The sequence below is a fragment of the Balaenoptera ricei genome, chromosome 9 (genome assembly GCF_028023285.1).
Source record: "Balaenoptera ricei isolate mBalRic1 chromosome 9, mBalRic1.hap2, whole genome shotgun sequence".
Classification (NCBI taxonomy): domain Eukaryota; kingdom Metazoa; phylum Chordata; class Mammalia; order Artiodactyla; family Balaenopteridae; genus Balaenoptera; species Balaenoptera ricei.
Genome location: NC_082647.1, coordinates 112,446,838 through 112,471,972, shown reverse-complemented (window position 1 = coordinate 112,471,972; position 25,135 = coordinate 112,446,838). Strand labels below are relative to the sequence as shown.

Genomic DNA, 25,135 nt, shown 5'->3' with positions numbered 1-25,135 from the left:
CCTGGACTACATCCCAGAGCTTTACAGGGAGGGTGGATATACTGACATCGCATTTGTTAGGCACGTAAATAATGAGAGGGCTGAGAGAAGAGAGAGGAAGAGCAGGAAAGCTTTAGAGTTCCGTAAGAGAAGAACTATACAATGCAGAGTGTGCAGGCTTATTTTATCCAGGTTCGCAGTAAGTCCACACTAGACGCTGAAGAGCTTGCGGCGGCCACATCTCTGGCCCGTGTCTCCCCCTGTGTGAGTTTACTGTCAAGATGTAGGGTTCCTCACCCAGGAATCTCTCCAGGATGGTTCCCAGCTAAGAAACGGAGGGAGAAGGACCCTCACCGTGACTTCTGGGTACGGTGGAGATGCCTCTGACCACGGGGTGGGCGGGAGTGGGAGGGAGGGGGCCCGTCTGTGCCCTGGGACACTGTCCTTCGAGTGTGAGGGTCAGCATGGCAGACTGGCTGTCTACCTTCGAGGCTGTTTCTCTGAGCTGCCTTTGTAAATACATGAGCAGGAAGGGCGGTCTTTGCCACTGACGCGCACACACACGTGCATAGACACGCACGTGCACACACACACACACACACACACACACACGTGTGAGCCTGGTGCACAGGCCAGGGGCGCCCACCCCACCGCGTGTCAGTCCCGGCCGCTTGCCCAGCCTCGGCCTTGTTCCCCTGCAGATGCCCACGTGCTTGCAGACCCGAGGTGCCTCCTACTTTCTGCCCTTCCCTCCTCCATCCTGGCCCCGCGCCTGGCCTCACCTCACCCCCAGCTGCTGCCCGACAGCATGCTTTTGGGCGGAGCACGGGAAGAGATGGGAAAGGCAGGCCGAGGGCTTGTCTCCACCCTGGGCCGCAGGGCACGAGCCGCCTGAGCAGCCTCTCCTTACAGACCCGCGCCCTTGAAGACAGCGCGTTGCTGCTCCCCCAGGCTCGGGACAGCCGGGCAGCGGGCAGAGCTGTTCTTCCGGACCCACCTCCCCCTGCTGAGTCACCTCTTGCTTGGAATTCTGGCAGGGACCCCTCTGAGCTTCTGGAAGGGAGGGACGGCAGGGGACCCGCCCTCCGTGTGTCCCGGGGGAGATTACTTTATCTCCAGCCTCCCCGAAGCACGGCCTGGGCTCCTGGGATCTGTGGGGCTTGACACGGTGCCAACTGCGGGGATGGGAGGGAATGGCCTGGAGGGTCTGCAGAGCCGGAGGGGGCCCTCCCTTCACCCCTCTGCCGGCAGAGCAGCCCGTCCTGTACCTCCTCCGTGTGGCAGAGGTGCACACAGCAACCGTGCTTCAGGGGCCAGGCACATCTAACCGACGAAACATCGCCTTCAGCCTTCACTGCTTCATTTCGCGCTGGCAGCGACATCCAGCGCTCTGCTGTAGTAAGATTGCGCCCCGGGAAAACCACGACTGAAACACGCACAGTGTTTACAGCCACATCAGCTAAAGCGCCTGCGGGTCCCCCCTGCAGACGCCCCAACGGCCAAGAGCTGTCCATCCCCACCCCTCCTGGCCATGTGGCCAGGGATCCAGTCACCCATCGCCTGGCCTCCTCCCGTCCTCACGGGGCCTTGACGCTGAGAGGTGGCCCCGTGCACCTGTGCTGGCCCCGCCCACTGGCCCCGCCCACACGCCCGCGTGCGGCCTGAGCAAACTCTCCCTCCCTTACTGTTTCGGCCTGTCTGATCCGGTATAAATTCCCCTCACCGGAACAAGATTTGGAATGGAAAAGAAAAACAAAATAAAATTCAAGGTTTCACCTACGTCCAGGCCCTCACACTATTTCAACCCCCCCAGGTCCCTGGTGAGACGTTTATGGCTTCTCATTGCTTCTCCAGCCATCTGAATTTCCTTCAGCCCTTATTTATTGCCTGAAAATGTCCCTTTCCTTCTCTCGTTTTAAAGCTCGAGCTAAGCTCTCTCACTCTGTTTTTATTATGTTTCCGTGTTCTCCTTTTCATGGGTTTCTTTAGATTATAGGCGTTGGAGGTGAATTTTAGAAATTTCGTCTTGGTATTTCTGTATACTTGCTATCTTTGAATAGGCAAATACTATTTTTACCAATAAAAAGGTATTTTTTCTTTAAAAAAAAAAGAAAAAGCAAGAAGGACATAACATTCTGAAAATATCCCTAAATCTATTCTTTAACCTGTTGAATGTTTCACCCTAAATTGCAGTAAACTCTATCTAAGAGGGTGGGTAGGGGGCGATTCCAAAGGACACCAAAGGAATGATTTCAAAGACAGTCCCATAAACAGAATCATCATTTTTGAACCTGTTTGCTCAGGTGTGCTCTTCAGAAGAAGAGTCTTTGCTTATCCACGTTTCCCTTTCTAAATTATAGGTTTATCAATCAGAGCTTTCCCGTGCTATTTAGTTCACCGTGAACACTTAAAATTGTACTAATGGAATGTAAACAGAAATAGGGCTAGTCCCCAGCGGGTCTCCTCCACGGAGAGGATCAGAAGTTGGTTTGTCCCCGGCAACTCATCAGGCTGTTGGTTAGTTCCGTGTGTTGTCTGCTCTGGACAGCAGACCCAACAGTTGTCGTGGGAAGGAATACCAAGTTGACTTTGACCATTTTGTTGCTTTCCACTTGAAACAACCAAAACTGTCCCACGACCTGGCCATCAGCTGGAAACCCTGTAAGGGTGAGTGAAGGCCTTAAAAGGTCACCCCAGCCCCATTCCCACGTGGAGGTGAGGACCTGCCAGGGTGTTCGGGGTGGGAGGGAAGCCTGCCTAGACTTGGGTTTCCGGGTGCCAAGGACATGGTCCCCGAGGGTGTCTGTCTCTCCTAGGCCCCGTCATGGTCTTGCAAAGCACCAGCCCTGTTGTTTATCCCGTGTATTAAAAACTTGGTCAGTGCTAGTCGGCTGTAGCTAATCCCTTCAGCCTGGAGTCTTTGTTGACGAGAAGATAGGTGTTATCATTGGTCCTGGTTATCTGCCCACGGCTTTCCACTGAGAAGAGGGCCGGCTGAGGAGCAGGGCCTTATAAGCGTTACCATGCATCTGCACATGGACACAACAGAATAGACACGATGATTCCCGTTCCGTGGGTGAGGAAACCGGGGCTCAGGGCAGCTGGTGCCTGACCGAGGCCGCGTCACCTGGGGGGACAAAGCCAAGCATCCAGCCCTGCAGCCCCTGCACCCCGCTCTCCGACAGCACCCCTCCTTCCCAGAAGTTGACACAGCTCCAGGCTCGGGGACGTCTGGGACGTGATGTGACACAGGCAGGAGTAGCCAGAGGACCCGTTTGAACAGAAAGCCTGGGCCCATGTGCTCGGTTCTCTAAACTGAAGTCAAGTCCAGCACTTTCCCTGAGACTCACTCGACCTAAATGCACCCACTTCCTTGGGAGCCACACTCAGACCTAAGAAGTACCGTGCTTTCTGCCTCATACTTTGCAGTTCCTCCTGGAATGTGTATGGGTTTCTGAAAATGTCCAGGTTGGATGGTTGTCTCCAAAAATAAGGAGTTTGTTGATTCAATGACCCTGTGATGAACCCCTCATGTTCTAGGTCTTGTGCAGGAGGAGAGGAAATGAGAGAAGGGAGCAAAGTGCCCGTAGCCTTTTATCTGATCACGGAATTGGGCTCCAGACACACCAGCTTCCAGAACTGGGCGCGAATCCCAAGAGCTCTGGAGTGGAGATGGCGCAGGCTGTCGTACCGAGAGAGAGGGTGGGTTCTGACCGGTTGTCGAAAGGGTGGGAGAGCAGAGGGGCCCCTCGGGGGGCGGAGAGGCATTGCTAGCTGAGCAGGTCGGGGGGACGAGACCTGAGGCGGGTGGCCCTGACATCTGCACAGGACACAGATCTGCTCGGACTAGGAGGACGTCTCCATACCGGCTGCAAGGCGTTTACAAATGAGTGCAGCCGGTGGTTTGGTTTTTCTTGCATTTTTCCTGCAGGTTGATCCGTTAGGTTGTCTGAGTAGCATTACCAGCTGGGAGGGTCATGGTCATTGCTGACCAGTCCTAGAGGGATTTGGCCCAGGACTTGGGGGTTTTGTCTCATCACAACAGTGCAGCCCAGTGGAAACTCTGGACGTAGGTGCCCTGATAAAGGCAGCCTGTGGATGAGGATCTCAGGGTGATGGGCAGCGTGGATTGGAAGCGGAGCCTGAAGGCGGGGTCCCCAGGGTGCAGGTCATCCCCATCCCTGTGCCGGGCAGTGGGCAGGAAGCCCTGGCAGGATGTGGGGCGGGGTGGGGGGTGGGGGGGGCCCTGCGGGGCAAGGCAGCGGCTTCACGCGTGTGCTGGCTGCCATGTGACTGGAAAAGAGTCGGAGAGACAGAACTCAGAGAGATATTGGCCGTGGAAGGCCAGGGGTGGGAGTGAGGCCATGCGGCCAGATGAGAGGACCACTGGCACGTGGGACGGGAGGAGGAGAGCTGGGTCTGGAGAAAGACCTTGAGTCTGGATTAGGGACGGAGCCCAGGAGAATCCTGCAGTCAGGGGGCGCTGGCACATCGCTGCTTCCTGAGTCCATGCAGGACACAGGGCTGAATACACGCCGGGGCCGGAAGGCTAGAGGAAGGATCTGGAGCGGGAAGCAGGGTGTAGCAAGAGGAGCCGCTTGGGAGTCGCTCAGCTTAGGTGTGAGGCCTCAGCCAATGCTCGTGGGCTCGGTGTGCAGGGTCAGACTAGCTTCCTCTTCTGTCAGTCTGGAAGGACACCCCCTTCCTGGCGTGAGTGGTCAGGAAATGTCAGCATTCTCTTCCCCAGCAAGACACAGAGCCCCCTAACATAGAGGATGGTCTGAGGACAAATATGCACCCCAGAAACGTCTGGGTGTGGCAGAATCTCAAGAGAATCTGGATCTGGTACCTGTGCAGAATGTAACCAGCTCTCTAGCAGGAGCATGGCCTTGGGGTTTTGGCTCTGGGGAGGAGGTCCCTGGTCCTCTCCTTTGCCCACTGGCCCACTCGGGGACCCTGTCGCTAGGGCGGGGACAGGGTGAGGATGCCCTTCCCTGAAATGCTAGATCTGCAGGTATCGCAAAGGTCACTGCAAACCATACTTACACAAGTTAATAAGAGACTGATGATCTGGCTGTGACCGACAGGCTAATATGATTTAAAGAATATATTAAAAAGTCACATGACTGCACATTTCTAAATTCTCCTAAATACGAATCTGAACGTGTTTACACTGAAATCGTCAGAGTCTTTTTTTGACTTGGAAGTGGACAGACTTCCTCTCTCCCGGTTTGAAAATCCCAAGTATGTTTTCATCTCTCCTGAAGGTTCCAGCAGTGTGAGAAGTATATAATTATATGCTTTATAATTTGCACAACTAAAGGCAAACTGAAGAGTGTGGTTTTGGGGCCTTTCACCTTTTTCCCAGATTGGTCATCAATTGGCAATCTGAATAGGGTTCCAAATCTGAGGCACTCCCAGCATTTTATACAAAAATGTTCGTGACAACTTGGGGAATAAAAATTCCTAGCAAACGAGCTCAATTTGCTCTTGGTTACAAGAATGTATTTCCTGAAATTTAGGAAACTTAACAAGGTTCATTAAATCTGTTTGTATCTGCACCTTTTTATGAAACAAGAGCCTGAAATGTGGGGTGAAATCTACTAGGGAAACGAAGACAAGGCTGAGTGTCCAGGAGGGCAGGGAGAGTGTGTGTCTGGAGTACTGACTCTATGTGTCAATCACATATGGTCTCAGATTCACCTGTGCCCCTGCTCACCACCAAGAGGATAAACTCCAGAGCTTCCTGGAAGCCCCAGCCTCCTCCCTGGTGACCTAATGATAGTTCCTGCCTTGAAGGATCTCGTGGGGACAAAAGGCAGCTTGTGGAAAGAGCTTGTAAGTCCCTGGTGTTTACAGAGCTCCTGGTGAATGCCTTCCCCGAGGCACTGGACCGACCAGAGTAAAATGGGACGAGATGGGACGAGACGGGACGGGGCAGGATAGGGTGAGTTTTCACGGTTCCCTGCTGTGCATCATTTCCCCACAGGGAGTGAGGAGCTCTCCTTTTCCTGAACTCAGAAGTAGGTACCTGCAGGAACGTGTATGGTACCCGAGCAAGAGTGAATTCTTATCAGTTCAGCTTTCCTCGGGGAAAGCACAACAACTTTATAGCTACAGCTGTTTTGTTTTTTAAACTTTTTGTAATTTGAAGGGAATCAAATCTTTAGGACAACAACTTTCAACTTCATTTGAATTATACTAAGCAAAGAACTGATGCTCTTGAGAAATGATTAACATTCAGTGTCCGACGATGTGCTGTAATATTATTTATATTCAAAGGTAATGGGTGAAATGGAAAGCATTCTGACAGAATTCCATACTTTAAGGCTTACGCTCGGATCACCCAGGATCTGTGCAAGTGTACATCTTCTCCTGGCGAGGCAGCTTTTAGATAAATGCTATTCATCATCACGCATGGCCTGTAGCTGAAGGGGCACCAGGAAGTTCACTTTCAAATCACGTCACGCCCAAGCCCCCTATCAGCAATCTCAGCCATATCTCAGGGAATTGGGGCAGTGACATCATTTAATCAGGGAACTTTATATTACGTCATGTGTTGTGATGTTCCTGATTTTAAAAGGTAATGCTTACCTTTCAAAACATCTTGACCTTTTCTCCCTTATCTGAGATGGTAGCACCCCCATGACACAGAGCTACTGAGGTACCAAAAGTCGATACAAAGGGTTAGAACTCAGTGAAGATGATAGAATTGCAAAGGTCACTGTGAAGTCAGCATCCCATGGTTGACTGTCTGCAGACCATGGAGCACAGGTGCACCCAGGTGGACCACCTGATGACAGCTCTGCTGGGTGGGACACAGGTGGTGACTGTTAGATTCGGATGCTCAAGGAACAAAAGGAATAGAGGAAGACTAAGGGTTTGTTAAGAAATAATTAAGGTAGTGACTTCAAGGAATAGCTTTGGAAGTGTCTACCAAACTGTTTCCCCATTATCCCAGTATTTTACTAAATTTTTCATGAGGAAAAGAAAGGAAGGGTCTGTGGTCAGATAAGTTTGGAAAACACTGGTCTAAGCAAACTTCAGTAGGTCTGTTTCCTGCAGGAAACTGCTAATTCAGTAGTTCAGCAACACGTTTAATTTAGCAGCTACTCTGTATGCATAACTCAGACAGTTACTGGGGGTCACTCCAGCAGAGAAAACTGTGTGTGTGTGTGTGTGTGTGTGAGAGAGAGAGAGAGAGAGAGAGAGAGAGATGTGCGGTATCTATTAAGTTTCAAGATACAGGCACACACTGAAAAGCTATGACCTATAAAACCAAACAAACTTGGCGATTTGAGGTGGTGATAGTATTCATGAGGGCAGCTGATAAGGAATACCCACAGAAATTGGTAGCTCGTTTTGAGGTAGAAAACACGAACTTCTCCCCACTCAGTGTGTTGCATGAACATTTTCTAATTTTCTGTGAACACTTTCTAAGAAAAAGCTGAAGGAAGAACATTTGCAATGCAGTCAGATGCTTTGCTGTGATGCTGAGATCTTGGACCTGTTTATACCAACTCCCCAAAAGGGTTTCTCAGCAGAGGAAGTTCTAGAATGTTCTAGGTTGTGGCCCCTAAGATGTTCAACCCACCAGACGTTGCTCTGCAGTGCCTGTGTGATATAGTGCCATGAACTCAGACCTCTGGGAAGTGGGGTCCTCTTTCTGAGTAAGCACTGTGTTACGGTGTCAGCCCTCTGTCTGAGGGCTAACAGTACCAGATTAGTAACTAGATAATGGTTTTGAGTAATATTACTTTCCTTTTAAAAAATAATGCTTTCTTTTAAACTCTTACTCTGTCTCTCAGATGGTGTTACAGCCCAGCTTTCTTTTTGCCTTCTCTATTGCAGTTGCTTATGGGGCTGACGGCTTTAGGGATTTTCATGCAATAATTCCCAATTCTTTCTCTCGTAAGTATACACTTTGCTTCTAGAAAATGGTAACGTGTATTCATTTCATACTCAGTTTCCATAGTGTAAATGTTGTGAATGCATCTTTTTTCATCACCTTCCTTCATACTTGAAAAAATGAGATAAACTAAATATCAATCACGCTGTTTATTAAACATCTATCATCGAGAACATCTCTTACACACTGAGGTATGTATGCCTGGTTTTAGACTGCTGGATATACTATGGAGCGTGCTTTTTGTGGTGGCAATGCAGTAATAGTAAGGGTAGAAGTAACAATAGTATCAACAGAATTGTTACCCTACTAATGCTGTTAAACAGCTTTGTTACGAATGTTACGACTATCTCCTCTTTGTTGAGTATGACGATAAAGGCCAGACTTTCTGTCACCGTTAAATAACCCATCATACTTTCAAGATACTTTTTACAGTTTTGTAGGATGGAGAAGGATACATACTGTCCTTCTGTTGCTCTGAAGTATTAATTTCAGAACCGAGAGGAGAAAAATTGCAGGGCTTCAAGGCCATTAGTCCGTGGTCCTCGCTTCCTGAGCAGACACACTGAGTGCTTTTGCGTGCGGGACGCTCCTGATCTGAGCTGTCAAACCAAACACAGATGTTAATTTCATTTTTCTGTTTTTATGTATTGAGAGATGATGAATGATAAATATATTTGGGCAACATCCCTGAAGGAGTATTTTAAGGAGTGGAAAGTGCTTTTTAAAAATGTCCAGAGAGCTGAATATTCAAAGTGGTACAAGTTCGTTGCCCCCTTAGGACTTAAGTCTTCAGAGCCTGTATTAGTAAATTATCTAATATTAAAGCAACATCAGAAGACAGGCCATGCTTGTTAATACTGTAACAATTATTAATATAGGCTGTAATCTAAAAGGTGTCAGTAGCAGTTAAAGGTAGGTTTCTGACATCCTAGTTATCAAAAACTCTTTGGTACCTAAAGGGTTTAGCAGTATCAACCTAAGGATATCCCTTTTCTCATAACCTACATTGACTGCTTTTCCAGTATAGAGAACGGACTTGAGGACGAGGGGAGGGGGAAGGGTAAGCTGGGACGAAGTGAGAGAGTGGCATGGACATATATACACTACCAAATGTAAAATTGATAGCTAGTGGGAAGCAGCCACATAGCACAGGGAGATCAGCTCCGTGCTTTGTGACCACCTAGGGGGTGGGATAAGGAGGGTGGGAGGGAGACGCAAGAGGGAAGAGATATGGGGATGTATGTATACATATAGCTGATTCACTTTGTTATACAGCAGAAACTAACAAAACATTGTAAAGCAATTATACTCCTATAAAGATGTTAAAAAAAGTTATAGAGATCTTTCTCTTACTAATGTTCCTTTGAATTAACTTTAATAGCTTGACATTTATTTCTGTGAGATCTATATGCATATATATATAAATGTGTGTATGTGCATATATATGTATATGTGTGCTGGTATGATTATATAAAATGTTATACTAGGACAGATAACTAATATAATTTCAAGATGAACAATCACATTGTTGAAATATTAAAAACTCAAAAGCACTTAAGAGTAAGATAATGCATTCTAAGATATGTTTTCATTAAATCTGAGGAAGGTTTAGGCTCGAGCATATTGTAATATTGGAGCAGATCCTTTGGTGAAGACTTCAATATGTAAAAAATTGCTACCTATACAATACTTGGAGATACTGTAAGATAGATGATACATGTTTCAATACACTGCCTGTCTATATATTTATACGGTTGGGTTCACAAGGTATTAGTATCTCTCTCTTCCTTCCCCACCCCCTCCCACGTACCCAAGTTGTAACTAAATGGCTGTTGACCTTGATGAAGTCTCCACCCAAACAGCAACCCAACTGTTCTGGGCCAACATCGCCACCTAGTGGTCATAGTGGAAAATTGTCCTCCTCACTCATCTCTCTTTTTTTCCTTCTTGAAAATTAAAAACATAAACTGTTTGACACCCCTTTACCTCAGTTTGTGTCCCTTGTTACCTGAGGAAAATGTAAATATGCTTGTAACTCATTCTTTTTTTCATAATCTTCCTCTTTTGTCTCTCCCTGATTTCATTCCATTTAAAACATAAAACATCAAATAAGGATAAACGTTTTCCTAATCATGCATCTTTGCAAGGGAAAAAAAACCCTGCATTTTAAATGATATAAGTTATAATAAATGGTTTCAGTAACCTTAAAAATGCTTGAAAGTTTTCATAAATCCTTTAGAGGCAGCGCAAAAACTTCTACACACGTTCTCTGCGTCTAAAATTTTCGTTTAATTACCCTCATTCAAGATATCTCTTAAATATTTTTATTCCATTTGATTTTTACTGGTCATCAGTTGCAGGAATATTTCTGTCTCCTGTTTCTTCATTTAAAATATTGAGCATTTTGAGCTTACCTGGCTTAAACTCATAGTGACAGCTTGGGGATATCTTTTCAATGGAAAAATGCTGTCTGGGTACCATTTACCTCACCAGGAAATATAAAGACACATTCGAAAGGAAGAAGAAGATGAAGGGGAAACAGAACCCCTTTGTGAGGCGGGGCTTCCAGTGTGCATTATTCCTGTGCGTTAAAATGATTTGATCATTCATGAGGCCGTACGATGCTTGGCAGGAGACCCAGGCCCCGATGACCCCAAGTTCCCTGGATTCTCTCATTGCTAAACTTGTCTAAGTGCTAAGGTTCAGGGGTCCAGGGTCAACTGGATCTGCCCTGTTACTAAACACGTAGAAGGCCTCTGAAATACATAACAACGAAACTTTCATTTTCCCGAATTTTCAATTGCATCTGGGAAGGAAAGTGCCTTTTGGCTCAGGATTTGAAGGCATCCACTCTTCAGGCAGCCACATTTATTAAATAATGACATTGGGGTCCCGTCCATAGCTCCTGGGGGTCAGTGGAAAGGCTGCAAGGTTAGGCCTGAGCCAGAGTGTTCTGGGGTCAAGAAACACAGAAGTCTCCATTTCATGTTCTATATTTAATCACTTCCATTCAGCACCTTACTGAGTTTGACATTTTTCTAAGTGGTGGGAGGATGGAGTTAGAAGGTATTTGTAAGTATAATCCCTGTATTCAAGGAGAGTATAACATTTCACAGAAGCAATACTGCGGCTAAGCAGTTTGGGGTCCAAGGAAACGGAGCCGATGAAGTGGTTTAGGAATTCAGAGGAGGGGAGGGACACAGAGACAGCCTCTGTGGGGTGGACCCCAGTACACTAAATGCAGGTTAGGGAGGACTGACCATTTCCTGGAATTGATGACGGGCGGGTCTGAAGAAAGAAAAGGACGGGGCTGGTCCTGTGGCGTTCTCAAGAGACAGATGCAGGAACCCTGCTTGTCGCTTTGGGTGGGCTCCGGGGTGTTTGCATGTGAACCTGCAGGAGACGGACAGCTTGAATACACTTCCAGCACCTGTTCCCAGTCTCCTCCTTCACTGGTTGGAGCAAAGGCTGGTGCCGCTGACTCTCGGCGGGTGGAGTTCACAATCACGGGCCCGCCAGCACTCAGACCCGAGGGCCTTCCCGCACCAGTGCCCGCCCCTCCGGTGCCTTGACCGGGAGCCTGGCAGCCAGAGCCTGCCTACTGCCCTCTGCCCTCGGGCTGCTCAGAGGCCTCCCAGGGCGGGTGACCCCCGTGGAGGGACCTCCGATGCCCCCTTTGCCGCTCCTCCTGCTTCCCCTCATTCGGGAGCTCAGGGTGGGTGGCGGCATCTCTGCTCTCAGCCGGAGGCTTGTGTCTCTGAGCCGAGCATGTCCAGGCCCCTCGATGTCCCCTAGGAATGGGCTTCAGCGTCCCCCGACTTCCTTCCTTCTGACCCTCTCCGGGCTGCACTCCCCCATTTAAAGGAGGCGTCCGGCCTGGCTGGCTCAGGGGACTCTAGATGTCAATAACAGAGGCCCCCCAAGACCGCAGCCTCTGCTGTCCTTTGCTCAGGCCACGTCACTAATCAAGCTCATCATCGCCTAAAACCCCCGCAGCCATTTTCACATTTACCGAAGTGGTGAAGCCAAGACACCCCTGTCCGAGCTTGTGTTTCTGAAATGTGTATTCTACCTTCAGTGATGGATGTCTGTTAGATTTTGACCTTTGAGATCTGGTCTGTGTTTGCCATGTCTTAAGACAGTTCCATGGCCTGATTTCCATCATCTACGACAATAATACGCATGTCGCCTGTATTCGCCTCCCCGTCAGACGAGAGGCCCCGTTTTCACAGACGCAGGGGTGGGGGGGCATCTCTGCCCCTCTTCCATGCAACCAGCACCCAGCCTGCATTTGTCCGCAAAGAGATGGGAACCTTCCCCCAGCACTGAGAAAAAATGCACACGTGCTTGAATCTGCTGAGCCCGTGCTGACCTGTTGCCCTCTGGTTCTCACCTCCACTCCCAGCCCCCTCAGGCCCCCTTTCTCCCCTCTTACTTGCCACAGGTCTTTCCTGTCCCAGTCTGGCCTCAAATTCACCGCCAGAGCTCTGGCATGCTTCCAGCTCTGCATCCCCGGCATCTGGCCTCCGTCTCTTGTGACTCAGTGCGTCTACCACTTGCTTACCTGGAGCGCTCTGTCCAGTTCCCATTGTTTACGCTGCCTTGACCTTGCCACTGTGATCCAGGGACCCCCAGTCTGAGGGTCTGCCTACCTTTTTTCCGAAAACCAGAACATCACAGGATACTCAATTTTCTTCTTCAAGTTTGGTCTCTTCTGGCACCAAACGCATCTACCTAAAATCGTACGAGGGGACCCACAGTGATGGGAGGGTGATTTAAAATAAGCTCTCTTCAGCCTCTGGTTTTCGGCTCTGTGAACAGCACGCTCAGAGAAGCTGTCACATGGCAGCCGTCCCGCCTTCATGAACTGCTGTCAGATGAGTGACTGGTGTCAAGGCTTCTGGCTTGAGGGCGTCTGTGACATTGAAGGTGACATCCGTCCCTCAGTTTTCACTCCCGCTGTCCTCATCCCGTTCACTCCTGACGCGCTTTACCTGCTCTGCCAGCAGGCTGCCCGCGGGACCGGGACGTGTGTCCTGATGGCGGAAACCTCAGGTCGCCCGAAGCTCCCCTGCTGTCCTGTTCCTCGCCAGCAAGGGCCCGCACTTCATCATCGGCACAAGCCACAGGGCCACCAGACGGTCACACACACACCTGTCTTCTTAATGCAGAACAGGTGGGAGTTTGGGGCAAGTGTTAATAAGTCCTATACTGAGGTGTGTTTTGGAGAAAGCAAGAGTCAGTTCCATCGAGCGGGTTGCCTCTAAACTTATGACCTGGAGCTGAGTGCAGGAAGATCGGCGAAGGGAATTATGCCGACGCTTGTTCATCTGCATGGTTCCCTTCCTCCGTCCACAGGGTCCTTGGCCTGCGCCCTGGGTCCCAGCTCCGGGCGCTGGAGAACCTGCCACACCTACAGTCATTTGCCCCGCTGTGCTCTGAACTGGCCCCATCTCATTTTCAAAAGCCATGAGACAGATGATTAAAAATAACCCTGGTGAAGGAGTGCAGAGGGCTTTGAGCATTCCTCAGCAGAACCCAGTGGGCAGGGAGGCCCTAGTGAGTTAGCTTTGAGAACGTGATTCCAGAGGGCTCAGGGGTGAAGCACCTTCACAGGATGGCACAGCTACCCTCCTTACCTGTCTCGTCTCCTGAGCTCGCCATGTCGGTAGGACTTGGTTCCGTGTCTCCAGCGGCTGGGAGAGGTCAGCTTCCTCTTATTCATCTCTAGAGACTGTGAGGAACGTGAGGGCTTTCAGTGTAACTGCAGTTTCTCCCGGTCGTTATAATATTGGATTCAGCCATCCATCTTCAGTTGGTGTTTCAGAAGAATGCAAACCAAATGACTATCTTCTTTACCAAGAAAAATACATGAATGGCAGAAATAATGACTCTAAATGCAGAGTGGACAGTTGTTATTGTACTATTACCAGGAGCCCTTCACCCCCATGCACACACGAGTCTTACTTTCTGAAAAGCTAGTGCAGATCTGTTACGTTCACCATCCAGGCTGGTCAACCCTTCAGCAACTGGAAGAAACCTGAGAAATCATGGCACTACTTTAGGACACAGGTTTTATTTTCATCATGGAATAAAAAGGGTTTAGAGTGATCACGTGCCGAAGAAACAAACAAACAAAACTCTTTCAGGAATCTTTGGTCAGCAATCTGAGCGCGTTTGCTGAGTTTTGTCTGCACGTTTATTAATACATGAACGAAGGAAAGGTAGCTTATGCTTATCCTTATGCTCAAGGGGACTTTTCCAGGCTAGATAAGTGCTTCTTAGGGGGTTTTGCCAAACATGGTCCCACACCTGGGGGGGCTACGTGATCAGTACTCACCTTCTGGCGTGAGGGGTCTGCTGGCTCACAGGGTGTCGAACTTGGCCTCAGGTCACTCCAGAGGGGCCCAGGCTGTCACAGCGGACCCGATGACCTTACCCTGCATGGAGGTCCCCCCACACACACCCAGTCTAAAGCGAGAATTTATAAATTCCATGCTTTTCACCGTCTGCCCTTCGGACCTACAGAGAGGGCAGACAAGGGTCCCAAACCCGTGATGCTTGCCGCCATGTATCACAGCCCCCTGTGGGCCGGTGGGTCCAGAGCCCGGGCCACTGTCCCCTGGTGTCAGCCGCCCAGAACCTGTGTTTAGAAGGTGCCGCTCCCGCCGGGTTGTCTCTGCTGCTGTGCTCTTCTGTTCTGTTTTTGCGATGACACTGAGCGGCCCCCTGTGTTGTATTGTCTCTTTCAGCTGGTAATGTTAAAGTAGAGACTCAGAGTGATGAAGAGAATGGGCGTGCCTGTGAAGTGAATGGGGAAGAGTGTGCGGAGGACTTACGGATGCTCGATGCCTCCGGAGAGAAAATGAATGGCTCCCACGGTGTCCAAGGCAGCAAAGCTTTGTCAGGAGCTGGGGGCATTCGACTTCCTAACGGCAAACTAAAGTGTGATGTCTGTGGGATAATTTGCATCGGCCCCAATGTGCTCATGGTCCACAAAAGAAGCCACACTGGTAAGGCCTGGCGGAGTTCCTCCTTCGGCGGCCCGGAGGGGCCCACGGGGTGTCGCAGAGGACAGGGCCCTTCCCGGCTGAGGGTCCTGAGTGAGGCGTAGCCTCCCCATTCGGGAACAGTATTCAGAAAAGTGCTTCCAAACATGCACCAATTCGATCCTATATATTAAAGCCATAAACAAAAAGTAAAGGAAACAGGTATGCAAGTTCTGACGAGGGCCTGAGAGCATACTCTCTAAATATTGGCGGTGGGGCTGTCAGGTAGCTCACCCTTAAAAAAACGAGACAAAGCAAGATAAGAGGAGACTGATACACTGAAATCTACTCCTCCAATTTTCCACTGAGAAACCATGAGTCAAATATGCAGGTTGGGGGTATCCAAACTGACAAGGCTTGATTTTTAGAAACATTCGTTGAATGATGGAATAGCAGCAAAATTTAGTCTTCCAGAAAGAGTTCTGTTTGCAGATGGCTTATCCTCCAGCAGGTGACACTCCCACCAAGACGGTTTGGTTGCCACTAGTTTCTATCTCAAACTGGTAAAGAATTTAATACCCAAACCCCTGTCCTAGTGGACGGGGCAATGGAGGCTTTGGCAGTAGAAAACAGTATTCTGTGTCCAGAAATGAAGGGATGCAGACAATCTTGTGTCTGATGGCTGCACCCAGGCTCCTGACATGTTCTCACATCGGGGGCTGGAGGAATAGGGTCTCCGTTCTGCCCCGTCCACATCCCCCAGGGTGCACAGTCCTGGTGGGTGACCAGTCACGGGTGTCCCCACCAGGGCTGTCACCACAAATGGCACTAGACAGTCTTCAAAATAAAATGTTAACAGGTCACATCTTACCTAAACTGCATGCGTAAGGTGTCTTCTGAATTGAACAGAAACTTTACCCTTCTGCCCGAAAGGTGGAAACAACACAATAAATGTGCCAACTCCAGTGGTCACTGAAAGTTTGGACATAAAACATACCCTGCCCTGGTAGGTGGCATCTTAGGTCATCATAAAGCCAGCGTCTGCCCCTGTTCTCCACAAGAGGAGAAAAACGAGCCGACAAAAGCAGACTGAGGAGGTAGAGTGGGTTTTGTAAGCTGGCTCAGGGAAGTCAGGAAGAAGATCGCAGCCTCCTGTGATTCTCCCCAGGGGCCCAACGCTTATCTGATTATCAAAACTGAAGCAGGAACTCAGAAAATTCATGGAGCAAAACAGCTGGGTTGTCAGGAAATGCGGACCTTTGTGGAGTTGTCATTTTTGTATTTGAATCAGGCAGTTCCCAAAATAATTTCTGTTTGTCATACATCTGGAAAACCGTAAAATATGTTTATTTTCAATCAACATTCATTTTCGGTAAAAACTTAACTTCTACAATTTAGCAAACGTTGCGTTTCCTAATGTGCCTCTTAATCCTCCAATTATCCAGTGAAATGTCCCCGCCACATCCAGCCCCAAGGGAAGCTCGCAGGCGAATAGTCAGGCTCCCCGATTTGTAATGAGGTGGAAATTAACGTGAAGGTAGGTTACGTGGTGAGAGACCCTTCACAGGATACACCGGGACCCATATGAATTCATTCCTGATGGAGGAATAGACCTCACAAATGAATTACTTTCCTGCTAATTCATGTAAAACCTGACTATACGGTGAAAGTTCTCTTCAATAAATATTTGATAACTGAATGAAATGCTGGCATACTAAATGGCCAAAATATAATGACTGCCTGCCTTGATAAAAAGAATAATTGCATTTAATGAATAAACCCACCAAGTATAGATATGCAGAGTAGACCGGCTGTTTGCTGCCCACTTCTGCCCACAAATAGTGGCTACGGGCCAAGTAGGTGCCAACAGGTGGAGTCTTTCGCTTACAGAACAAGTTCATTCCAGAAAAAGGGACATAGAGACCATCAGTTTTATGGTTCCTGCCTTGACTTTTATTTAAAAAAAAAAAAAAATGAAACAAGGAACTCCTGATTTGCTTTCATAATGCTTTTCCACTTTGCATAAATATAGTCATAGGTCAATATAGAAATAGTTTGGCCAAACTAGGTTTGAATAAAGAGACATGCTAGAAGGTTTCCACTTTCCTGGAATCGGAGTGGAATGTATCAGAAAGACATGCTTTGCTAATCACCGACCCCATCCTGAATTCTCTAACACGTCAAGTCCCCATAAATCACTGGGGTGTCCTGTGAAAATGCAGACTCTGGTCCAGACCCAGAGGACACTGGGAGCTGGAGCAGGGACTCAGAGCATCCGTAGGTGGTGGGACGTGCAGTTGATAGCGGGCCGGAAACAGTGCCATTTCAGGGGGCCCTTCGTCGGGGAGCCTGGGCTCCACCTAATGTCCCCCCAGAAGCCAGGACTTGCACCTGCCGTCACCGAGTGGGATGGGCGCACTGGGGTTTCCTTCTGGAGGACTGCAGCTGTCCGGGGCAATCTCCCACATCACCACCTCTGAGAGGGGCCAGGGCTGCCCTTGTATGAGTGGTCCATTGAGGCCACCATTTCACTTCCCCAGTTTTGCTGCTCAGTTTCATTTTTTTAAACTCAAGCGTCATAGTAACACTTTCCCGCCAACCTCTGAGGGCTCACGGGAGAGTCAGAGGGAGGGTAGTGGTAGAGGAACGTGCAGTAATCTGATTCTAAATGATGGGATTTTTAACAGGAAGCATCAAGAAGAGTGTCTGAATTATGGTTATTCTGTCCGGCCCTGTGCCCTCTCTGTTCCCAGCTATAAGGCGAAAAGGCAGAGTCACTGTGCTTTATAAACACGGCATCGCACTGGGTACTGCTCCAAGGCACGGCTGCAATAAGCCCAAGCGAAACCTTGTAGTTCAGTGTATTTTTTAATTCACTTTCTTCTGATATAGGGTCAGAAATTTCATGATGTGGGCATCCGTGGAAACTTTCTTTTTTGCCCAACTAAGTTATGAAAAGGAGCTCAGACATTTCTTATAGGGAGTCTCTGAAATGACAGATTATAGAGTTACTGGGATTAAAAACTAAATTTTGAATTAATGATATGAAAGCCCTCATCCCAATTAAATAAAAGGGAATACAGCCTTGGAGGAACTTGGTCTAAGTTGGCTACCATCGGCCGTATACGTGCGGGGGCCAAGCGCTCACCAGCAGAAGTACACAGGTATCGTGGGCTGTCTCCTGTCGGCTAGCTCCAGGGCCCTGATCCCTTTCCTGCTAACACCTCCAAAGGGAAACCACCTTGAGTTGAACTCTGTGTTGTCACTTCAGGGAACGCTGTCTTCCAGGCCCCAGGCCCTGTGAAACATATTCATGCCAGCACAGCAATCAGAAACAAATAGATTTCCAGGAAATCTTGCCAGCAGGGTTAAGACACCAAGCCCAGCAGGATACACGAGAGCCGATGACTCAAATCAGAAGACAGATTGCACTCTCAAAGACACGGCCCCTGTCTTTCCTGCCTGCCCTGTTCTGCAGAAGGGACGCATGGCTGTGCGGATCTGTCCTTTCTCGCTCTGCTGATTGGTTACCCTGCACAGACGCTGGCTGGATGGCGGGGTCCAAGCCGGCGTTCCCTCCAGCCTGTCCGACCTCAGGAGGAGCCCAGCAAGCACCTCGTCAGCACGGAGGGGACGCTTCACAATATGTGGGGTCACACTGAGGCACGCTGGTCACCAAGAGTGGCCCACATCCTTGTCACGAGCATTTTTGTGGCATGAGAACACCCAGCTTTCCAGAACAGCCAGCCTGAGGGTCCCCCTGCCAGAGCTAGTGGGTGGAAGCTTTTCCCCTGCGAGGTCGCCCTGGACTCTTCTTCCTTCTTTTGTCTGCTTAGAGTTAAGGACAGCAGCCACACACGTGTGTGTGTGCGTGTGTGTGTGTGTGTGTGTGTGTGTGTGTGTGTGTGTGTGTGAAGGCTCAGAAGTGTTTCTAGTAGGTAATTAACAATCTCTATTGGACGCTCCTTGGGGCTCCCTGGCTATCAGCTATTTTAGTCTCATCCAGTGTGGCCTCCTAACTCAGAGATTTAGGTAGTTAGTTACTTTTATAATCACCTTCCCACCTGCTGGGCTTCCTCTGCTCAGCCAAGTCCAATCTAGATCTAGATTTGGGAAAATTCTGAATATATTGTGGTTAGTGTCAAGATTCCAAATGGTCTATAATTGAATATCACTGTAAAGTAGTTTCAGTGTTTCCAGTAGCACATCTGTCCTGCCCAGTTAAAATTAAGAATGATGGTAGTCATGAAATCCAGAGGCCAATATAGACTTTTAAATTTAATCTGGTGTAGATTTTAAGAGTACCAGATATGCTTCTACTTAATCGCTTTTGCTAAGTGCTGTCTTGTTCACCAAAATCATGCGAGCCTATTGGGAAAATTGACTGTACATTTTAACACATTCTTCTTTCTGAAGAAAAAATTGTTAATAGGAAGTGCATTTTCATGGTATCTCAACACCAGATATTGTGGTCATACAGAGCTCTTCTTAAAAAAAAAAAGGAAAAAAAAGCATTTGGTTTTAAAAGAGCTTTAATGCTTACTTAAACATGACAAATATATCCCTCTTTTAATTGAGAGTTAAATAAAAATGTTCACCGATTTTAGATTCTGAGACCTATGACTACTCAATAGCATATTTCTTGAGTACAGATGCCTGTTTATTCCTTTGTTGGATTCAGAGTTTGGGGACATGAGCTGACACACAGCAGAGGGTCCAGTGGTTTTTTTGTTATTTTTGTTTTTGTCACCACTCCAGCAGTGCCACCCCTGAAAGAATTCCTAATGACAACTAAATTGCACCTCTTAGAATATTTGTACTGAAAATATAACTGTCTTCTATGAATATGGATAGATCAATACTAGCTTCCAGGTTGTAGGATTGTGAGGAAAGCAAAAAGCCAGAAACCTCAGTGCAGGTCAGATTTTGAGGCAGCACCACGGGGAGATTCGGGACTTTTCTTTGGACGGTGCAGACCTTCCCTCCAGTTTCTCAACTTCTCATTTTATTCAATCTTTCTCTTTCTCTCTCTCTCTCTCCCACCCTCACACTCTGTCTGTCTCTTTCCTGATTTGCCTGCATAGGGACAGACAGGTAATGGAGAAGAAATTGAAAGGGAAAATACAGGGAAAATGTAAATGAAAAGAAGTTATTATAACTGTTATAATGAAGTGCCTTTCATTTAAATATAAGAATGTAACGCTGAAATGAACTTGTGATCCTGAAATGCATTTTTAATGAGTTTCCTTTTTATTTTGCTGCTTCAGTGGCATATTTTAAAGACCCTTTGAAAAAAGCCACATTAAAAGCCCCACCAAATGCCACAACACGCAAAATTGGATATTGGTTTATTCCAAAACTGCTGATCAGGAAGAGTGGCTCTTCATCACAAAATGTTGCAGTCACTTTATTTAAATGAGTTTGAATTTGCATTGTGATGTGCCATTCTGATTTAGGGGAAAAAAATTAGATTTTCAGATCAAATTGACCCAAGCAGTGAAGCGTTAAGGAACTGGCAGGTTGAGTCTGAAAGCCTCATGTTCTATCAAACCTGCAGCCGGTGGAAGTCACCGGGCCCGCGGGAAACAACTTTCTCGCCACGTCCTCCCCTCGTCCCAGCGCTGAGTCCCGCTCTCACCGGCTCCCTTCTCGTCCCCGCAGGAGAGCGGCCTTTCCAGTGCAACCAGTGTGGGGCCTCCTTCACGCAGAAGGGCAACCTGCTCCGGCACATCAAGCTTCACTCGGGCGAGAAGCCCTTCAAGTGCCACCTCTGCAACTACGCATGTCGCCGGCGGGACGCCCTCACCGGCCACCTGAGGACGCACTCTGGTAGGTCCTCCGGGCGCAGGCGGGGCTCGGCTTGGGGACTGCCTGGCATCCTCTCAGGGATGCCCTGCTCCCAGGACACCGCTCCCTCGGGCATCGGCTGCACCTGACGGAGACAGCAGTGCCCTCCCCCATGTGCTCTGATTTCCCAACGGACCGGAGGAACTGGGCGGGGAAACTTAACGCACACATGTGCGCGCGCACACACACGCATGCACACGTGTCATCTTAGGTAGAGTATTTCAAAAGAGGCCTCCTCGTTCCCTGGTGTCAGGTAAGTGGGTTTCTCTTTTAAAGGGTTTTGCCAGCTCGTGCTTGTCCTGAGTGTGCTGCTAACGCCCCCAGGTTCCCAGATACGTCTCTCAGTGTTGACTGTTAAGTCACCCTCGCTACTGTTTCACGCCGAGCGTTTCGGGAGTCATCATGGGGCTACTTTTCTTTGCAAAGGTGGTAGATAAGGTGATTCTGTCCTGACTGGTGTTGCCTGTTCCCTGGGGGCGCGCTCCCGACTGGTCCCAAGTGCAACGGTCACGCCAGAGGCCAGCCGAGGCCTCCGTGGGAGAGGCCAGTTTGGGGCTGTTGCGAGATTTTAGTAAATGCATCCTGAGTAATCAGGGTCTCAGCAAGGTCATGGTAAGCGAGAATGTCCCACAATATTCGAAGCACTCCAGCCTGAGAGCACAGATCCACCTCTGAGTAGACTGGATCTTCTGCCCCCGGAGAAGCTGCCTTGGTGTTTCGTGATCCAGGGGCCCCGTAATCTTCCAGGTCAGAGGAAGACGGGGTGGGGCCTGTGTGCTGTGCCAGCACGCCAGCCCGCAGGGGCATCTGACATCACGCCCTTCCCAGCCCCGAGAGCAGGAGGTGATGGGCCCTCACCCCTGCCCTCAGGGAGCTCACTGTCCGGACTGTCCAGACCTGCGGTGGGAGAGGAAGAGGCTGTAGACCAGCTCCCCCCGACGCCCCCAGGACAGCAGCACGAGGCGCCTCCACCAGAGGAGGGGCTGTGTGTCCTTGGGGAAGGTTGGCTTGCGCTCAGGCCACTCTCCCCCAGACGTGACGGGTGTAGTTGGTGCCAGGGTTGGGGCCGCTTCCTCGTCACACATTTACCGAGCACCCCAGGGAGGAGATGACGGAGCCCCAGCGTGTGCCGGGTACCGTGGTGCGAGCCTCCGAGGGGACAGCGGGAGTGCAGGGAGGGGACAGTCAGCCTCGGGCGGGAGGTGTCCATCCAGGAGGAGGCAGGGCTTGGGCCCAGCCACAGGGCGAGTCTCTAGGCTCACCTTCGGGAAAGTTCCCAGTGAGCGTGTGGCCCTGGAAAGGGAGGTGCTGGGCATTTACAAGTGTTGTGGGGAGGGGGTCCTCCTCTGGTGGGTGGTGCCTGCAGGGAGTCAGCGGAAGGCCACAGGGACAGTGGGGGGGCGGGTCCCGGCAGCTCTGGTTCTCAGATGCTCGGCCCGGCCATCTCCCCTCCTTCTGACCTCCTTCCTGACCGTCAGCGTGGAGGAGGCTCCCAAATGCTCTTAGAAAACTGGGATGGTGTGGGAAAGCTTCTCAAAATCTTCCGAGAAAGGAGCCACATGAAGCCAAGGAGTGGCTTCTCCACAAGGAGAGGTCAGCGGGGGTGACTGTGGGGCCTGGGCCCTGCTGAGGGCTGGGGCGGACTTTGCTGCAGGGGCCAGGAAGACAGGCGGCTCCCCCAAAGCGGGATAATGACACCGTGACAGTGAGCATTCGCAGGTGCTTACACGTGTGGATAATAAGGAGCACATGTGTCGTCCCCCCAGCAGTGGAGGTTTGCAGCGTCTCTGCAGGCTTCAGATGTGACAGTGACACCGTCTGTGTGCAGAGCCTACCAGGGGGTCTAGGGCAGAGACACTTCACAGGTGGCCTTCATGTGGAGTCAAGGTGACATCACCACAGTTAGCAGTAACGCTGCGTTAGAGTTGTAGGATGCACAATATCCCCTTTGGTGGAAAACACAGAGGCTCAGCCTTCGCTTGACACCAACCATACTGTTGTCATCCCTGGGCCACTCTGACTGGCAACAGAAGTCTCTCCTGCGTGTCAGTTCTATGGTGAAGTTAGAAATATCGAGTGCAGTATTTTAGCTTGTTCTGGCTCCACGCCTGCTTATTTCATTTGAGGCATGATGGTATCCTGCTCCAAGTATGGCTGATTATATACAACAGTGGTAGACTCTGGACAGTTTATTTCTATTAGGGATTCACTGCAGTTTGTTTCCATTAGGGATCCACCGATGAGCGAGTAGACAAAACTGTAGTGAGAAAGCCATCATTGATCCAGGGCTGCTGGTGATTCTGCCATGGGAAAGGGCCACAGACACACAACTCCTGCAAAAAAAAAAAGAAAAAAAAAAACAGTGACTTAGGTTCTACAAGATGATTTCACTAGAATGAAATGAGGACTTCAGCCTTTGTCTGCAAATCCAGATATGGTCACGTTCTAGTCCATTGTGAAATGGCCACACCCCCATTCCGCTAAAAACCACCATCAACCTGGTAGCTTTCCCTGGCAACCAGTGGTGGCCTGAGATTCCAGCTATAGGATTTGTCCCATACTGATAAGAGAGGCTTGGGTAGTCTGGAAGGGTGAGGAAGGGTCCCCCTCCCTTCTTCTCTGCTTTCTTTGGAAATTGCCAGCTTGGCTAGAGACCTTCTTTCCTGCAGAATAGTGGACTACACTTCAAGATATACTTTCGTTCAGTTGCTTTCATGAACTTCTTATGTTCCAGAGTTAAAATCAATCATATACTCAGACAGAAATGGGTATTCAGATACCAGGCTATATGTATGGAAATTTGCTAAAGCTGTAGCTTTTCTAGGAAAAGACATTGAGTGGGTTATCTATATTCTATTAGTTTCTAAAGGCCATACTCAATAAAACGTGCAATTTTTGGCAACATTGTGTATGTCAATGTTGTTTCTCTGATGTTAGGGATACCACACTTTCTCCAGATAAAAAAAGATCCCTTTTTCCCTCTAGTAAATGTTCCAGAAGTCAAATTTTGGTTTTCATCTTAGTCTTCTTAAACCATAGCTTCTGTTCACCTAAGGAAGAGATTTAACCAATACAAGATTTGGTTAAGCCGTTTCAGCAAACATTCCTATTTGGATGGCATTGATTTTGACATAATACTCTCAAATATGTGAAATCTAACAATATGAGAAGGAACTAAAAGGTTCTGGCTTTAGGATGGAAATTTGTAGTGTATAAATAATAGAAGATCCTTTATCCATTTTATCTCCTAAAATGCTATTAAAATCTTTAAACTTAGGCATGATATGAACTTGTGCTAGTCTTCTTTTCCTAAAATACCACTCAATAAAATTCAGGAAGAACTAAACTCTGTATAGAAGTGCACTGCTCAATACAGTAGCCACGAGCCATATGTGGTATATAAATTTTAATTTTGATTCGTTAAACAAAATTAAAACTTCTGTTCTTAGTGGCGCGAGCCATACTTCGAATGCTCAGTGGACACGCATGGCTGGTGGCTGCCATATTGGACAGAACAGGTGGAGAACATTTCCTTCTTCATAGTAAATTCTGTTGGACAGGGCTGATCTAGAAGCCATGCCATCCCTAAAGGTCTTTGGGGAGAAAACAGAGCTTTTCCAGGTTAGAACAAGAAAATACATTTTGGAAACAAAATGCTCATTTCATTAAAGTCTATTTATCCACTGTGGTGTCTTAGAGACCTCAAGGTATTTGTTTTGCACTAGTCTAGGAGTTGAATTCACTTTGGTTGCATTAGACCTGGCGCCACTGTCACTCCAGACCTGGCCCACGGTGTGGCCATGGAGAAGAGGCCAACTTTGGAGCTGAGTCTGTATATTATCCAGCCAGCTCGGGCCTTCCTCACATCTCTGCCCTGTTGTCGGGCATCCCTGTTATAACACTGCAGTGGTTGGTTTCCTCCAGTTAAAGTTCAGACTTTGTGATTTAAGTAGAAGAGAATTTATTAGGCAGTGAACAAGTTAAAATGAAAAAAAGGTAATAGGAGTTCTTGGTACAATCAGGAAACCCCTAGGCATTCACATCTTTAAATTCAGTCAACTCGACGGAGCCCATAATGCTTTTAGCCCTCAAGAGCAGAGGGTTTTTTTGCCTTTTTGGTAAAAATTGTATTGCATGCCTTCCCATGACACGTACGGCCGCTATTTAATCGGGGTCTTGAACTCCATTGTGTCTCCTGCAGTTGGTAAACCTCACAAATGTGGATATTGTGGCCGAAGCTATAAACAGCGAAGCTCTTTAGAGGAACACAAAGAGCGCTGCCACAACTACTTGCAAAGCATGGGCCTTCCAGGCACACTGTACCCAGGTAAGCACCGAGGGCACAGGCTGCCTGGCCTTGGCTTCTCCTCCTTCCCCAGCTGGGGGAAAGGAGGGCCCCCTGCCCGCTGGG

The 25,135-nt window shown here is 48.8% G+C and overlaps 1 protein-coding gene across 4 annotated transcripts in view; it reads left to right on the top strand.

Annotated features, from left to right (window-relative positions):
* IKZF1 (IKAROS family zinc finger 1) overlaps positions 1–25,135 on the top strand; it is an 86,911-nt gene that overhangs the window by 50,643 nt on the left and 11,133 nt on the right. For 2 of the 4 annotated variants that reach the window (XM_059932914.1, XM_059932913.1), the window contains exons 4-6: positions 14,641–14,901; positions 20,539–20,706; positions 24,926–25,051. In XM_059932914.1, coding sequence (XP_059788897.1) covers positions 14,641–14,901; positions 20,539–20,706; positions 24,926–25,051 — 555 coding nt within the window. The remainder of the gene's footprint in view (positions 1–14,640; positions 14,902–20,538; positions 20,707–24,925; positions 25,052–25,135) is intronic. The other 2 variants (XM_059932916.1, XM_059932915.1) reach the window with 1 other exon arrangement.